Below are 18246 nucleotides of genomic sequence, written 5' to 3'. Positions count from 1 at the left end.
AGAAACAGGAAAAATTCCCGACTTTAAATAAATAAATAATTACATATGTAGGACGTTTGCGTTGTAGGGATGTACATGCAGATTTCAGATATAAAATCGGTGATTGAATGACTAATGTTTACTCACTGAAATGAGATGATTTCCTATTAAGTCACTAGGGACATTGGAATGTTTGGGCATAGCAATATGGCGGAGCAGTGGCTTCACTGTCATGACGTCATGAGCAATCCAGTTCTATATTATATATATATATATCAGTGAATCAAATCAAATCAAATCCCAAAAGCTGTTTTGATACTAAGCCCCACAACTAGAGCGCTACATTATATTTAATATTATAAAGCCTAATTTGAAAAAAGAAACCAAATTTTTTTCTCCTAAATGAACTAAAGCATCCTAGGCGAACAAAGTCTGTGTTTATACACGTGGTGCGTAGTTGAGGGATTTCACTGAGGGTGATGTCGCAGACGGTTATCAATTAATTTCCTCATAATTTTTAAATGAACTAAAACAAAAACTGCTATTAATCTACACGCAATGTCGTTTTAAAATTAGTTAATTGAGGAAAATAAATAAATAAAAAACGTCACGTCCAAACCACACCCACGATTAGTTTCAACTAGTTATCAAAGCTCTTCGACTAGCCAAGTTCTCCTAGGTCAAGAATTTCAACCATGTGCGTGAACCATAGGTGTAGATTTAGGTAGGAATTGTAGGGACACGTCAGAAAATCGGAAATGTCCCGACCAACAATTCAAGTTTCTCAATATCGTTACTCATGTGTAAATTATTGTCCAACCTCTTCTAAAGTAGTGCATAAATGGCATTGTCAAGTGGCATCTGTTATTTTTCTCAGCGTTATTCAGGATGCACCACACACAGTCGTGTGTGTTTACTGCAAATAATTTTCTGGAGATTACACCGGCAGATTTCTTTTGTATCTTAGATCCAATTCTTGAAATTAATAGATTTTAACAAGCATAATTTCTGTGTACACGTTTTCTGTCTAAGTAAAAAAAACGTCCTGATTTTTGCATGCAACCCAATGGAAGATTCTGCTTATACGGCCGGTAACCGCCCTCTTAAGGAAGACGACTTTGAATTTGAATGACTGTGCCAGGTAAGGGGGTCGATTAATGAAAATGCAATTTCAGATTATTTTAATTGTGAGTGTAAATGCATTTAAGGAAAATTACATGTCTCTCAATATTGCGGTCACATTGTCCAACAAGTTTATCGCATATCAAATATTTTTCCCATATTGTGCTTCCCTAGTGGTCAGTTGTAAACCTGTTTATTCTTTAGAGAAAAAAAAGGCTAATATTTAATATGGTAGGGCAGAGAAATAGGAAATGGGACTTATTGAAAAACGTTATTTTGCCTATATTACCAGACTGACTTTCTCGCATTTTCTTAATACCAAAAATATTAACTTTATCCTTCTTTCAACATGTCCATACCAACTTTCAAAACAAACCTACGCCCTTGGCGTGAACGAACACCTTTGCAGAACAAAAACGTCAGTGACCTTCGTCATAATTCTTAGGCGAACGAAACGAAGCCTGTTCACCCAGTAAGTATAAATTAGCCTTTAGTCTTCTGAATCCATGTGATAGCTTTGTGTGAAGAGAAAAATATAACTGATATTCATTAAAAATCTTACTAATAAAAGCTCAAATCCAGATTTAAAATATTTTATTATATAAGGGTGAGTTTGTGTAACCGTGCCACCATGAGGACCTACTAAGTAGTGGGAATTGGGCATTCCAATTTGGGAGAAAAGTTTTTTATTATGTTATATTAAACAATTTATACAAATTTATACAATGGAAGATGCCCATCTTTTTTCTCCTGAATGAACTGAAGCACCCTAGGCGATTGGAGAGCGAAATTAAAATAGTTATTTACTAAAAATCTTATTCACTCAAAAAAGTTTCATATAGATTTAAAAAAATGAAACGTCAAAGTAATTGATGGCAAACAGCATTGGTTCTCATATAAGTAGTAATTCTGGATGCAAATGTGGGCTAGACTCGAGCTTCAGCAAAGATTTTCAGTAAATAATGACTTAAATTTTAATTATCGATTGACTTCAGAGGACTTGGAATATAGTGCATGAGTCGTATGGACAACTTTCATAGTGCTTTTTTGGTGTTAATTTGTACTTTTCGGAGCTTAAAAGACGCACAGATCACTACGAACTGTTGTAAGAGCTGCATAAAAAAAACAAGGAAAATTACTCAATTCGTGTACCACAGAAAAACTAACAGCATATGGTTTGGAACAACATGATGGTACGTACATTTTTATTTTTAGGCTGAACTATTCCTTTAAAAAAAGTTGAATTTCATATTACCTGTTTAGAGACTTTGGACTCTTCTTCAATATACTTCTGTTCTGGTGGAACGAACGTCTGCAAACTGGCTTTCACCTTGAAGGAGATGCACAAAACGTATGATTTGTTTTAATTAGCGCTCCAGTTCTCTATGCATCAGTAATTATTGCATATTTCATGGTGTGAAAAATAACACACCACAGAAACAAAAGAGACAACAACCAGCGCTTTGGGCGCAATGCACTTACGGCGTTGAAGATGACGTCTGCTTCGAGAAAGATGACCCCTTTTGTTGGCCCTGTCAACTCCTTGTTTTTCAAGACGTAGGCCTTCTGTTCGCTGTTGCGAATCTGTGTGAAGAAGACGTGACAGCCTGCTGTCTGGCAAAGCCCCAACGGACCCCCCCGCTCGGCTGACCCCTGATCTCCCAGTGGCAGCATCAAACAGCCAGCCGCACATTCCCCACCGCCCCTCCCCTCCTTCCAGCACTTCCAACTCTGACAAGTACCTGCTCATTACCAGCATCCCTCTGTCATCGAGACACTACCCAGCCACCGGGAGGCACAGCTGTGTGCGCTTTTAAAGAATTGCCGCAATCAATCTTGCCATTTGGCGAGTCTATTTACTTCAAAACGCATTTATACAAGTGCTAAAACTATGTGGGTCTGAAAATTCGGAGGAACTCAATGAGGTGAAATTAAGAGCTTACGTTTAATAAAGGGATGGCCACTTTACCCAAGAAATCTGCACTGCGGTCTCGGTCCTCGTCATACACGGTGACTTCCAGCACAGAGTGAATGTCTTTCACATTGCTGCAAAGTAAAAAAGAGCGAGAGAGTTTTTCAGAATGAAACTGTAAACAAAATATGCAGGACAAAATGTAAAGACAATAATATTACTCGCTCTAAGCTCATATAGCATTAACCAATATGTTAAAGGGATAGTTCACCCAAAAATGAAAATTCTCTCATCCTTTACTCACCCTCTTAACATTCCAGATGTGTATGACTTTCTTTCTTCTGCAGAACACAAATGATGATTTTTAGAAAAATATTTCAGCTCTGTAGGTCCTTACAATGCAAATGAATGGTAGCCAGAACTCTAAAGGTCCAAATATCACATAAAGGCAGCATAAAAGTAATCCATCGACTATAGTAGTTAAATCCATGTCTTCAGAAGTGATCCAATCAGTTTTGGGTGAGAACAGACCAAAATGTAATTCCATTTTCACTACAAATCTTGACAGCAGTCTCCTTGGCGATCATGATCTCAAGCTCGATTACACTTCCTATAGCGCCATCTAGTGCTCTGTACATGCGTCAAGCGCTAGGAAGTGTAATCAAGCTTGAAATCATGATCGTGCCTACAGACTGCAATGGCAAGATGTGCAGCGAAAAAAGAGTTATATTTTGGTCTGTTCTCACCCAAAACCATTAAGATCGATTCAGAAGACATGGATTAAACCACTGGAGTCTTATAGATTACTTTTATGCTTCCTTTATGTGATTTTTGGAGCTACAAATGTCTGATTACCATTTACTTGCATTGTAAGGACCTACAGAGCTGGGATATTCTAATGAAAATCTTCATTTGTGTTCTGCAGAAGAAAGAAAGTCATACCCATCTGTGATGGCATGAAGGTGAGTAAATGATAGGAGAATTTTCATTTTTGGGTGAACCCATTAAAGGGTTCTCCCTTTAAAGACAACAAGAAACGGCATTCTTTAAATCAGCATAATTAAAAAAGTAATGGATTATTTAGCAGAAAAATATTTAGGAGGTACTTTTTTTTTAATCTAACAGGATTTGATTGCATTGTAAAATGTTAGGCTATGATATTATTAGTGGTGCTCAAAGCATTTAACTCCTGCACCGTTTATGCTATGGTCATGTATTACACCTCAAATACGTTCAAATACACAGGAAAACCACATCTCTTTTTCTGTTTATTGGTAATTGCATAAGTGGTGAAAGTTATAAAAACTAACATGTTTTTTTCTTTAGAAAAATATGCACTGATGAATCATGCACAGTAATACCACAGACAGTTTTCATGTTGCCTTTAATATAACATACTGCACAATCAAGCCAAATTACAACTTGAGTTTAGGTTTCGTGAACTCAATCCACTCAGCATGTTTGAGTCCAGGTGACAGAACAACTTCATTAGTGGTGAATAATTGAATTTGTCATCTGTTGGGAGCACCAGTGGACGTGTACAGTATTATAAGAGAAACTCACAAGGTGAAGACTTTATTCCACTCTGGGTTCAGTGTCTTGTAGACTGTGTGTGTCTGCAGTCGATCGTTACAGAGTTCTGCTACACAGAACGGGTCACTCTTTCCTGAAACACAACATTATAATACAATTATATTAAATGAAAATACCTTATTAAAATTATTAAATTTAAAATAATAGCTTTGTAACTATTACATTTATATATATATATATTTTCACAGTGTCAGATTAGTATTAATTCATTTTTATTATTATGGCTATTTAAAAAAAACTCAGTGACTATTTGCACAATGTGTAAATAGCACCTGCCACACAATGCGGCTATTTGCACTCCAATAGACTGGTGGAAACAAAGAAATTGAAGAGAAACTGCACCCTATAGTGTCGCTGCAGTGGCGTAGGGAGTAACGCTTGTGCGGATGACCCAGGTTAGATTCCGCCTTTGTCCCACTTTTTCCCATCCTGATTCCTGCCTCCACTCTTAATATTTCCTTGTAAGACTACTTTTAATATTAAATAAAAATGAATATAATAGATGATTTCCTCACAGTGATTTGGTCGGGGAGTTGAGAGAAAGGTTTGATCCCGGTCAAATTAACCATGGTTTCACTATAGTAATATTGTAGTAACCATGTTTTTTGGCATAAGCCATAGTTTTAATGCAATTATCCATGGTGTTACTACAGTAACATTGTGTTAATATAGTAGCCATGTTTAATTTAAGGTTAGGGTTAGGTTTAGGGGTAGAGGTTGGTGTAGGGTGTCTGTGGGACTGTTAGTATTTAATTGGGTGCAAATAGCATATGACACTATTTGCACTTAGTGCACAGAAGATGCTTTTTGTTGCTATTTACACTTAGTGCAAATAGCCTCTGCCTTAAAAACAATGGCTTTAAATGACCAAAGTAGAAAGTTTTTGGGGGGAAACACAAGAACGCAACATTTTACACAAAAATTCAATTTTTTTTAGTATGTATTAATGCATGGTGATTGTACTGTGAATGTTACTAGTGGCGACTATTAGCATCCAGCATCCATTATTATTATTATTATTATTATTATTATTATTATTTCTATGGGCTTTTTTTCCTTTAATTGATAGGACAGAGATCTGCTTCCTGACCTGCTACCTGCTTTTAGTAATTTCAGTAAGTACTATACTAATAAGACTGTAGTGCTCTCAGCTCAGTTTAGCACATTTTACCATATTTAAATCAGTCTGCAAAGCTTCCCACATTTTGTGTAGAAGATATGAAAAAAGTCTATTTTAATATTGGGGGTAGAAAATGTGTATAAGTGGTAAAGATTCGATTGACAAATTGCAGCAGAGTTTGAAGGGTTTCCTTTCCTCTACAGCCGTCAGTCTTTTCTTTGAAGCACTGGTCAGTCTTTTTAGAGAGTGCAAATCAGAGAAAACTGAATTTGAAAATGTAAAAATGCAGAACATTTTTTGTGAGGGTTAGGGTTAGGGGTACGAGATAGAATCAATAGTTCGTACAGTATAAAAATAATTATGTCTATGGAGAGTCCTCATAATGATAGCTGCACCAACGTGTGTGTGTGTGTGTGTGTGTGTTTGTGTGTGTAAAAGCTTTTTAAAAGGCTTTGTCTGTCCACCATGGTGTGCTATTAGAAGAAGCGTGAAATCAGAAGCCATGAGGTGGGCCGCTCCTGAGAGAACAGCAAACCTCAAGAAATACACAAATTTATAAGAGTGTGGGAGTGAAATTAAGACTCTCAACTTTCTATCAAACTAGAGAGACAGGCTGATATGACTGTTCCTGACAACAAAACATTCAGAAAATCTCTTTGGGAAAGTGAATACTGATCTGTACTGAAAGATTAATACAGGCCCAAATACATATTTCAAATGTTTGAGGGTGTCATAAAGGCTACAATATTCTACACTTTTTAGCATTTGATATTTTCCTTTAAGTCCAAGTATGTTAGTCTCAGTCTCCATGGTTTTACTACAGTAACCATGTTTTAACCCTAATATTTGTAGTAAAACCATAGTAATAATTCTGGAAAACAACAACTATGGCTATATCATTATTCTGCAAAAAAACGAGATTACTACAGTTTATTATAGTACAACCATGGTTAATTTGTGGTACCATGGCTTTTAAAAACATGGTTTCTACCCAAAAAATAAAATAAAATATAAAGGTTACTACAGTTATGGTTACTGCAGTTTTACTATGGTGAAACCATGGTTAATTTTCAAGGTTCATTTGTTTTATTTTTTTAAGGCAGGAAACAAATCATGGTACATGTAACACTGTAACCATGTTTTTGTTTGTTTTGGCAGAATAATGTTATTACCATAGTTTTGATTTTCCTGTATTATTACTATCGTTTTACCACAAATACTGTTTCATGGTTCAAATATGGTTACTGTAGTAACACCATTGTTAATTTTCATAAGGGATGGATAAAGGTATTGTGAGGGAATGCAAAACTATTTCAGAAAATAAATTCCCTGCCTGTCCTCTAAGGGGCTCCGTAGTAAGTGAATGACAGAATTTTCATTTTTGGGTGAACTATACCTTTGAACAATCTTTACAATCCATCTTTTATACTGCACATTATAATTTTGTGAAGCCTGAGTAGACTTGTAGCATTTAAAACTTTTTAAAATTAGATTTATATATATATATATATATATATATATATATATATATATATATATATATATTATATACATTACCTGTAACATCAGCTGCCATCAGTCCCTCCGCCCGCAAGATTTTCACCTGCACGATTCCGACATCCTTCATGTTAAAGAGCGACCTCAGAAGACTCTGAAAAAGACAAAAAACACATAAGAAAGCCACAGCACCTAACCTGCCTCCATAATACATCCATACATTTGTGACAGCTTTATCTGAGCCCTAACTTTCTCTAATCCCCCATCAGAGTCTGTGAGCAGTTTTGTGTCCACGTCAAAGCCGTTCTACTGTGGACATTGAGACAAAACTATTGAGTCGCCACACCAGATTACGTGGCGGTTCTCACAAATACATCTTCATTATGCAGCTGTTATGAAAGAAGGTCAGTGTGCTTTGATGGTGGCTTTCTGTAAGCGGTTCACTGACCGGCCCTCCGGGGGACAGTGACAGGACAATGGCAAACAGTGAATAGCGTGGAGAGACAGCTTTGAGCAAAGGGAGATGTCTCTCTCTCTCTCTCTGTCTGTCTTTGTTCAGAGTGAGTTACTCACAGCTTTAGTTCCCACTGTTATTCAGTTGTGAGAGAGAACATGTTACTGCTGTTTTGGACTTGGTTAATGGTCATCTGACGCCCCCTTTTGGTAATACAAGTGTACTGCAGAGTTGCGCACTATCAGTTTATTCAAACCGCAAGCATTGCCTCATTATAGAAATAGAATGAGCAGATAGAATGGCAATTAAAACTACATTGTACATTTTTTACTGTAAAATGAATACTGAGTTACTGAATGTGACAAATTTGCCAACAAAATTCAGAATGTGGGGCAAAAAATGCCCTCATAATTAATTTCATCTGATGTGTTTTCTAATATTTTATTCTAAGCATAATACGTGTCACAAAATTATTTGATGCTAATTTGAAGTTATAGGTAACACCCTTAATTAAATTAGAATTTATATTAATAAACTGATCATATTTACTAAGTAATTTCAACAAAATTACGACATGTTTGTCATTTCTGACATTGTTGGGGCCACATGGAGCTTTTTACAGAGATTTAGACCGTTTGGCAGGAACATAGTTGCTCAGTTCACAGGCACAAACTTACATATCTTTTTAGGATCTGTCGTCGTTCATGTGGGTTGTCCAGTATATTGACAGACAGGTCAGAGATGGGGACAGCAGCTGTGGCGGTGAGGGTCACCAGTAGTACTATTGTACCTTTATCCTCATCCAGCTCCAGTTCCACTCTATGAGTCTTCTCTCTACTCAGCTGTGACAGGTCCAATTGACACCTGAAACACCCCACAATCAACACGCCTGCATCTCAATAGGTGCTGCTGAAGTCATGGGTTTGATTCCATACACTCTAAGTCACTTTGGATAATGCATAAATGTAAATGTACATAGTTTGATACAAACACAAAAATTAGCATTTGAAATCAGGATGGATCAGAGCTGAGATTGGACTCACTGGCCGATGAAGTCGTCTCTCCTGCCCAAGTCTCTGTCCCACACGGAGATCTCCAGAACACCACCCTCCTCATCAAACAGATGCAGGTCGAACTGCTCTCTCCACTGAGGGTTCAGGGTTTTGGGAATTGTCTGTTCAGACCAGAGAAAAGCATTTTTGTATTTTGTATTCTGTATTGTTTTGCATTTTTTTATATTGATATGCGTGTTTATATAGTGTTCATTTGATTTGTCTCTTCTTTATCTTTGCATTCTTTTATTTTGTTCTTTTTATGTAAAGCGTCTTGAAAAGCTACCTTTAAAGGCGCTATACAAAAATAACGTTTATTATTATATGTTTATTAATGAAACAGCATATTCAGCTGTATATATTGTAGGGTGGGACTTCATTTTATCCATTATGTTTTGTTTAGATCATGGATGTTGGACTATGATATTAACGGTTATTAATTCAACAGACAAAAACGTTGCCTCAGAGGCAGAGAAAGTTATTACACTTTGATTATGAAAACAAACTTCTTTTATTTCAGAATAACTGATTAATTGTGCATAATAAGAACAAGGACAGTCGATTTCAGGTGTCTTTAACTGGTCGAGTTGTCACAGCAGTCATTCACACCTTGCTCCTGTACTTCTGATGGCCCAGTTTGAATTTGACATACGGGTCACTGAGGCCGTTCTGGTCCATAGGGATGAGGTCGCGACCCTCGATGAGGTGAATGCTCACAATGCCCCTCCAGAGCTGAGACTTCTTGTGCAGGTCAGACAGCCGCAGATTCTGTTGCTGCTGTACATAAACACACATTATAGAATGTTAAAGGGATAGTTCACCAAAAATTTTTTATTCTGTCATCATCCTGTTAACTTAACCTCATGTAGCTTGATGGTTTCTTTCTTTCCATGGAACACAAAAGGAGATTTAAAGTAACCCCAAAAGTATTGGGACACTTCAGTCAGATCTAAAAACATCTGGATGTCATTGCATCAGGGGCGGATCTAGAAATTTTTTCATGGGGTGGCAAGGGGAAATTTGCAATACAACTGCATTTCCACAGGAACCACACATAGTAACCATTTTGCTACTGATTGTCCAACATAAATATATATATATATATATATATATATATATATATATATATATATAATAGTAATCTCCAGAGTACCAAGACATTGTCTTTTAAACACATCAACAAATTCTAAATGTTCCTTAGCTTGACTTCAAACTGGCAATCTGGAATAAACTTCACATTATGCAGGCCAAATTGTTTTATTTTGTTAAGTGTACCCATGAATGGAGAGTGCATGCACACCCAATGTTATTCTGCTAATAAAGTCCTGTATCACCTTTGTTACAGCTGGAATAATCCATTTGATAGCGATGATTAACACAAAGTTAGGTCTAAATAAAAATAAAAAACTCTAGTAAACTGTACTTTGGGTGGCAGTGCTGCAAAACTCATGAGTATTAATTATTTTATGCACAATAAGAGATTCTATTAAATCATCTATTTTGATAAACAGTCATTCTTAATGACTGATACAAGCACTCATATAGATAGTTCACATAATATGGTAATTTCATCTCTACATCTGCCACTATCAATCTTGGGATTTTGTTAGTCAGTAGATGAATACACTGATCAGTACTTTGATTAAGAACATGACTGATTGATCTAGTTGTAACTTTTTGCCTTTAGTTTTTAGAGGTTCTGGTTTCTAATTCATCCAAATATAACTTTTTATTGTAATAAACCAAGACTACATCTGTGCATCAGTAGATGGGTGTTACACTTTAAAAATAAAATGCAATAAAAGATGCGGGGAGACGAGAGTAGCGGAAATACAGACACATTTATTGACAGTTTTGTATAAAAACAGCGAACTCCAAAATTCAGACAGCGACAACCACAAACACTCCGCTCTAGCATTGGGAATCTATGCGAAAGCATCGGTGACCAAGATGGCACAGCTCACAGGCACCCGTCTCCCATCACACAACCCAGCCATGAAATACTCTGGTGCTCCCCATTAACAATCAGCTTACCTGGTTACCCCACACCTGAGAGCGATTAAGAGAGAGGGAGATAAAGACAAAACACACGCTCTACATACACACAAACAATACGGCCGAGAAGGCCATCAATGCTTCTCTATTTCCTGGAAAAGAGCGTGAGCTGCAGAAAAAACTGCTGACACAAAACAACACTGATAACAGCCACAACGAACATTTACCATAAAATTCAATAGCCAGTCAAAACATGCACAGATCAGATGAAATAGAAACTACTACTCAACAACTGGAGATGTTTCATCTGGATTATACACATACCTGACGAAAGCTCTTTCAGAAAGTGCTGAGGACATGTCTCAACTGACGGCAATATATTGAATACACATTCAGTGAAGACTTGGAAAAAATCCCTGCAGAAATGAATCTCTTTCCTCTTTTTTTCTCCATGTATTTGTCCATATTGTCATATTGTTGTTGTGGTTGAGGAAATAAGCTCAAAAAACCTAAACCCACGAGTACCCAAACACTGCACATGCACTGCAGCAGCAAGTACGCGACTGGCTGCTGCTGTTAACCATCACGCCATTGGTCGCTTCTTTAACCTATCACGCAACTGTCCACTGATATACTTCCATGTGATTGGCTGCCACAGTAATTAATCACACGATCAGTCTGTGTAGTCATTTGTGCATCCGGTGAGAGTTGAGGCAGTTCAACATGAATAAACCCCTACACAATGTCAACATCTTACATTTATATTTTATATATTTGTATACTTATACTGGGGTGGCTGGTGGTAGATCCGCCCCTGGATAACAACAAACAACAACAAATATCTACGGTACAAACAAATTATTACATACACTCAAAAATAACTCTTCGGCTGAACTTGTTTCAATCAAGGACAGTGGTTCCACATGTTTGAAATGAGTTTTCTTTCATTAAAATTACCATTTTAGCGTTCTGAAGCTTTCACATGACTGAGCTGTTAAATTAGCCACGCCCCCTCATTCCAAAACCCTGCCCTCCAAAGATAATTTTGAGACCAAAACAGAGCAAAAGAGCAGCATTGTTTGTTCCTGTGGCTGTCAAATTGAACAGTGGCACAATATCGCCCTCAGCTGACAAACATTATGAATCATAGCCTCAATGATCCGCTTAAAATACAAAACTATGAGAACGAGCAAAATGATTGACAGGTATAAAGCGTAAATGTCTGCGTACACATATTTGATTGCTGTTTACATAGTTTACAGCTGTCACAGAGATCAGTGAGATATCTCATGACACTTATTTCATTAATATCTTTAAGGGAATAGGAGCAATTTTTGCATCATTTTCCAAGAGAAAATCACTTACGGCACCTTTAAATGCTTCAAGTAGAGGGAACCTAACTGAATCAAGTAAAGCCAACAAAATGTAACATGTCCAAATAACTTAAATTAAACAGTTTTTAGTGGTATGCTATGCTAGCAAGTGACAGGAAATGTTAGCATGATATATACATGCTGGTGGGAAGCACTACTGAGTGCAACTTGGTCACTATGTTATGGTTAGCACAGCAGTTGCTCAGTGGATAAAGCAATATGTAGAATATTCAAAATGTTTTGGTCCTAACTCGGCTCAAGCTAGACTCTTCACCATGATGGTAACACCCAAAACTACAACATAACAGAAATTCTTCTAAATCTCAACATTACAAAACATTTACCACTAACAAGTCTCCACCTTTATATTCTTGTACAAAGACACATAAAAGAACACTTCTTTTTAATATTTACTCTCCCTATCGAGTCCCATGCAAATCATGCTGGAAACTAGAAATTCTCTGCCCAGTGTCAGTTAACCAAACAAACAATATTCATGTTGTCCCAATGCACATGGATTAAGTGAAGCTGAAAAGACCCTAATTTAGTTGAATCAACTCAGTTTAATGTAATAATTTAAGTTCCTTTGGTTACATGAATTTTTGAGTAATATGAACACAGGACTGAGTAAAACTGATGATAGAGAAAGTAAAAAAGAAAAATGAGTGTACTTTAAACCAGCTGGTGTCATTTTTAGTAAATATATGAAGTCAGTCCCCCTCAAATTTCCCTATAGACACATTTCACTAATGTTTGACAACTAGAATAAGTCCAAATACCTGCATTATGAACAGTATACAGTATCTATAATATGTATTAACAAGCCCCCCAGAGCTTTCTTTTTAAGCATGATATGCTTGAATAGTGTGCTTGTGCTATCCTTCTTTAAAATAAACGCCACTTGCTTTCATATTTTGTTATCTAATGCAATGGCATACATGTAGAGTGTGGAATAAGTGTCTAAATACATTTCGGGCCACAGTATATCAGCTGTCAAGCTATAAAAATTACAAATCTTGTTCATGCATGTTCAAACCTCATCTCCCTTTGTGTTCCACATAGAAAAAAAATAATTTTTCAAGCAACATAAGGTTGAGTATATCATGACATAATTAGTGGCAGACCGATATATCAGCCAGGCCGATAATTTGTCCGATATTTGGCTATTTTGCGATTATCGCATCGCCTTATAACCGTGATCACCTGGCCGATTAACATGAGTGTTAACTTTCCCTTGTGTTGGTTCCAAAATCTACCATTAGATTTTGTTTTGTTTTTGTTTTATAAGCGAATTTGAGTAAATATTGAAAATAGGTATTTGTTGTATTTTAGAACATTTGATTTGCTGTTGTTAAATAGTATTATCAATATCGGCATATATATCGGCTATCAGTGCCGTTCATGCTCGCTAGATATCGGTATCGATATCAAGCCATTTAAAAAACCCATATCGGTTGAACACCAGACATAATTTTCCATGGGTGGACTTTGTGAAATACTTTTGAGGTATAAAAACATGTCATATGAAGTCTTTCTGTATATATATATTGAGAGTTTGCTGTCAGATTTCCTCCTTAACATGTTTTAGAGATGATGTACATATGTAACATGTGAAGTGACACCTTTAAGACACATAAAACATCACTCTGACATCACATACCACTTGTCTGAGGGCCTCTCTGTCTACCAGACCTCTGGGGAACAGACTGATCGTCAGCTCCAGAGAGCCCAGGTCCTGATCAGGGCAGTGAGGGTCTTGAAGGTCTAACAGAACATCCAGTGGTCTACAGAAGAGACAGACACAGGTAAACATGAGCTGATTTTACTGATTTTTTAGTTATCTACTTATTTGCAATCATAACAATTATCAGCTGTAACAAAAAAAATACAATAAAAAATTAATCAGCTATTGATATCAGCTAAAATATCTAAATTGCGATCTTGAGCTTTATTCTTTTCTGTACATTTTGCATACGTGTACATTTTAAAGACATAAAGTAAATACCTCCGGTGCTCCAGCGAATCAAGTTGCAGGTATGCTGAACCCATAAAGTCATCTTGAAGGCCAAAATCATAGTCAAACACCTGCAATAGAATGTAAACCTCAAGCATTTTTACCATCAGATTAACTCTTTACTGCTAAAACTAACAGCAGGTGAGTAAATTCTTTTTTTTACCTTAATATACAAAGGTTCTTGTAAATTGTCCACTATCAGGCAAACTTGTTCATCCCAAACCGGGCTAAGGTTCTTGGGGATGATCCTACTACGGAAAACTTCTTTACCAGCTATTTTGAATTTGACATAAGGGTCGCTTGTCCCTAAAACAAGAAACAAACAATTGCACATGTACATTTTTCAGAACATTGTTTTTTTTTATCCTGATATCTACTTATTAAAATTTAAAGCAAAACACAAACTATTGGCACAAAAGTAAAACATGATTTTTCCAGTGAGGCTCCATCTATGTCTCTGTGCACACAAAAAATGTATTTTTATTTACAATAATGTGCCTTATATCAGAGGAGTTTTAGACATGTTAACTTACCACCTCTGTCTCGAATGGCTAAATTGTTTCCTCTTTTTAGCATAATGTCCAACTGGTACATTGCTGAAACGGGTAGTGATGGTTGTGTGCTGCCATTACCCACTGCATTAATGCCCTATAGAAAGCAGAGACATTGTTACAACTGCGTCCGTGTCTGTGTATGTATTCATTGATCAAAACTGTATATTCAGATATCACCTCCTCCAAACACAAACACACAATACATCCATAGAAATTAATGCTCACACATGGTACACACAGGAGTTAACTTGCACAAAGGAGTTGACTGCAAAGCAACTTCATATAGTCAGGGAACAAATGTTTTTATCAGTCTATATACAGTATATATATTTATTTTATATACACAGGTATCATGAACTAACTATGAACAGGGTTGGGGAATAACGGAATACATGTAACGGGATTACGTATTTAAAATACAAAATATAAGTAACGGTATTCCACTACATTTGAGCAGCGGTGAAACATTTTCTTATGATGTGTTACATTCATACAAGCAGACCGAGAAGTAAGTTTGAAGTAAGTCTGGAGCAGAAGAAATAGAAATAAACCTTGTGTAAATTGTCAGCTTTACACTAAGCTAAAATGCTATTTCTATCCATTTTACATGCACGTTACCAGACACGATCATTTTATTTATAAAGAAAATTCACGTTGGATCATAATTTCTTTAATTCTAGTAAGACCTTTGATATTAGGGCAAAAACTGTATTCTTGATAATAATTTTTGTATTGTTTTCCTGTAAAAATATCGAAAAATCCTTAAAACAAGATCAACTAGATTAATCTTGTTTTAGAAACAACAGTGCATAAGATATTTAGGTTTTTCAGAGAATGTATTTTTAACATGTGTATTTTGTCTTACTGTACTGACAGAGTTTTTATAGTCAAAACAAGTGAAAAAAATCTACCAGTGCTGAAGAAGTAATCCAAAGTATTTAGAATACATTACTGACCTTGAGTAATCTAGTAATCTCTCTCAGAATATCTTTTTACAGCATTTAATAATCTTAGTTAATGTTAGTTAATAAAAATACAATTGTTCATTCATTGTTAATTCGTAGTGCATTAACTGATCTGGTAACACTTTACAATAAGGTTCCATTTGTTATCATTAGTTAATGCATTAGTTATCATGAACAAACAATCAACAATATATTTTTTATAGAATTTATTAATCTTTGTTAATGTTGGTTAATAAAAATACAATTGTTCATTGTTAGTTCATGTTTGTTCATAGAGCGCTAACTAATGTTAACATATACAACTTTTAATTTTTAAAATGCATTAGTATATGCTGAAATTAATATGAACTAAGATTAATAAAAGATGTAAAAGTATTTTACATAGAGAAAGGCCCCCAAATAAAGATAATTTATTATAAAACTATTTAAATATTTATGAATATAATAATATATAATACATATAAAAATGCAGATAATTCAAATACATTACATCATGTACTATACAGGTAGATGCAGTATATTGTAGCAGCAGACAAGTAAAGCATTTAGACAATACAGCATTTCTATATCATTGAACATAACCCTATCGTTGACCTAATTCACTTTTGCAGTGTCTCATTTTGGTTGTGTTGCATCTCACTACTTTTCAGCATCTTTACTTTGAAACTTTGAAAAATGCATCTTGATATCCCTGGATTCTCTTGTGCTCTGAGTACAACAGAATTATATACTGTATATATTAAATATATTACTGTATATATTTCCCACAATTAATCAAACTGACATGTCTAATAATTCAAGGCTTTCTTTTAATAACACATAAAACTTTTAAAGGTGCAGTAGCAAAAACATCCTGTTATTTGTAAGGGACAGAAAGAGGGTGCTAAATAGTCATTTAATAAATTCCGACTTGTTTTGGTGCAAGAGGCCTTTTTATGTGAATGTGAAATTAATTTCAGGGGGGAAACATTTAAAGCTTTAAAAGTGTCCTCTTTATTCAATTCCACCACACTGGTCAATAAAATTATCATGATTCTACAGTACATATAGGAGTACCTCTCTAAAATGCTCTCTATAATGTTTAATCTAACTAACTAACTCAAATGACATGATTGAGCAGCACATAATCAGCTGAGTGTTTTAATCCAGTTGAAAAGGGGACCTTACGGAGAGGTTGCTGTATATATGTCATCTCATTGGGGACTTATTTTAAGTGTTGATTACAGGCAATCCTCTCACTGACAAAGTTTTAATGAGCAGAACCTATTCTCGGTATAGGAGATCAGGACACGATAAACAAACAGAGCATCCGTCACTGAAAAGAGGAAAACTAATGACTAATTTGTCATTTAGCTGATGCTTTTATCCAAAGTGATAGTACACTTATAAAAGGGACAGTTTCCCATTCAGTATTTTAGGTACTCGTATATCTCATATATGTGTCATATAAAGGCACAGCCATTGTATGAAGGGCTCCTCTCTTGCTGTATCTAAAAGTGAATGATACACACTAAAATTTCTACTTCATCTTTTCACCCTTGAGAGGCAGATAAGAACAAACACATTTCTGCCACACACTAAATTTGTTTGCAGTTCCAGCTGAAAGCAAGTGATCTGTATCAGACGTCTGCATGCTTTCAAACACCTTTAGGGCCTGTTTAACATCCTGTTGAATCCCATTAGCGACAGGATTGTAAATAATAGTGATATAAGGTAATATTGTTGGATAAGTGATTCCTCTAAAAACATCCTGGTATTGTGTTTATGACAATAAGGAAGTTCTAATAGCTGGTATCCATCCAGAGACACAATATTTAACTTTATCCATCATTTAAATGTACAATTTCTGGGATAACACCTTACAGTACTGTAGTTTGTTGTGTGCAGAGAATAAGGCTCAATACTCCGCACAAGTACACAAGCTCGATTTCACACGCCATTGTGTTCCAAATTGCGTCTGAATGCAGTTTCTAACTTACTGCAAGAACGTGTTGCATTTTAAGCAAATGCCACAGGGGGCGCTACAGTCGGCATAAGCATAAATGATCGTCATTTTTGGTTGGTGAAGTACTGTGCTTCAGCATGATAGTATTCGTGAACCTGACACGTTGCTGACATCAACCCCATTCTGTGCATTATTGACAACTGCTATCTCCCATCAGACATCTTTGCATCAATTCAAATGTTTACCTTTTTCTGTGTTGCGCAAGCAGCCTCAGAGACATGGGTTCTGGTGCCACGGAAACTTGAAAGTAATTACATTTGCATAATCACTGACAAGCGTGATTCGGAGGTTGCTTCTTCCCTCTCAGAATAAATTTTTACTCCATTGACAGTTAGGTTTAGAGTTGGGGTTTGGGTTAAGGTGTACAGTTAATAAAATATGTATTCCCATTGACTACAACTAAAAATAGAACTCGCTTTTGGTGCCTCTCTGTGGACATTTCTCACGGAGCTCATCTGTGCCCAGTACATTCAACAACACTTCCAGCTTCGGCCACTAGGGTTAGTGCTTTGAATTTATGTATGCACAGATTGATTTCAGCCAAGAGTATCAGTCTGCATCCTGCACAAGGAGCTATAAAATACCTGGAGAGACGTATTTGTTAGCATCCC

At 36.0% G+C, this 18246-nt stretch overlaps 1 protein-coding gene across 2 annotated transcripts in view; it reads right to left on the bottom strand.

The window, feature by feature from the left end:
• LOC127432570 (multiple C2 and transmembrane domain-containing protein 1-like) overlaps window positions 1-18246 on the bottom strand; it is a 47849-nt gene that overhangs the window by 15000 nt on the left and 14603 nt on the right. For both annotated transcript variants that reach the window (XM_051683813.1, XM_051683812.1), the window contains exons 2-13: window positions 14645-14759; window positions 14275-14417; window positions 14103-14182; window positions 13758-13881; window positions 9339-9506; window positions 8721-8851; window positions 8355-8541; window positions 7284-7377; window positions 4577-4679; window positions 3045-3147; window positions 2584-2685; window positions 2357-2431 (exon numbers count right to left, since the gene is read on the bottom strand). In XM_051683813.1, the coding sequence (XP_051539773.1) occupies window positions 2357-2431; window positions 2584-2685; window positions 3045-3147; window positions 4577-4679; window positions 7284-7377; window positions 8355-8541; window positions 8721-8851; window positions 9339-9506; window positions 13758-13881; window positions 14103-14182; window positions 14275-14417; window positions 14645-14759 (1425 nt within the window). The remainder of the gene's footprint in view (window positions 1-2356; window positions 2432-2583; window positions 2686-3044; window positions 3148-4576; window positions 4680-7283; window positions 7378-8354; window positions 8542-8720; window positions 8852-9338; window positions 9507-13757; window positions 13882-14102; window positions 14183-14274; window positions 14418-14644; window positions 14760-18246) is intronic.

Source organism: Myxocyprinus asiaticus, chromosome 42 (genome assembly GCF_019703515.2).
Source record: "Myxocyprinus asiaticus isolate MX2 ecotype Aquarium Trade chromosome 42, UBuf_Myxa_2, whole genome shotgun sequence".
NCBI classification, from domain to species: Eukaryota; Metazoa; Chordata; class Actinopteri; order Cypriniformes; family Catostomidae; genus Myxocyprinus; species Myxocyprinus asiaticus.
This window is presented reverse-complemented; position numbering and strand designations above follow the sequence as displayed.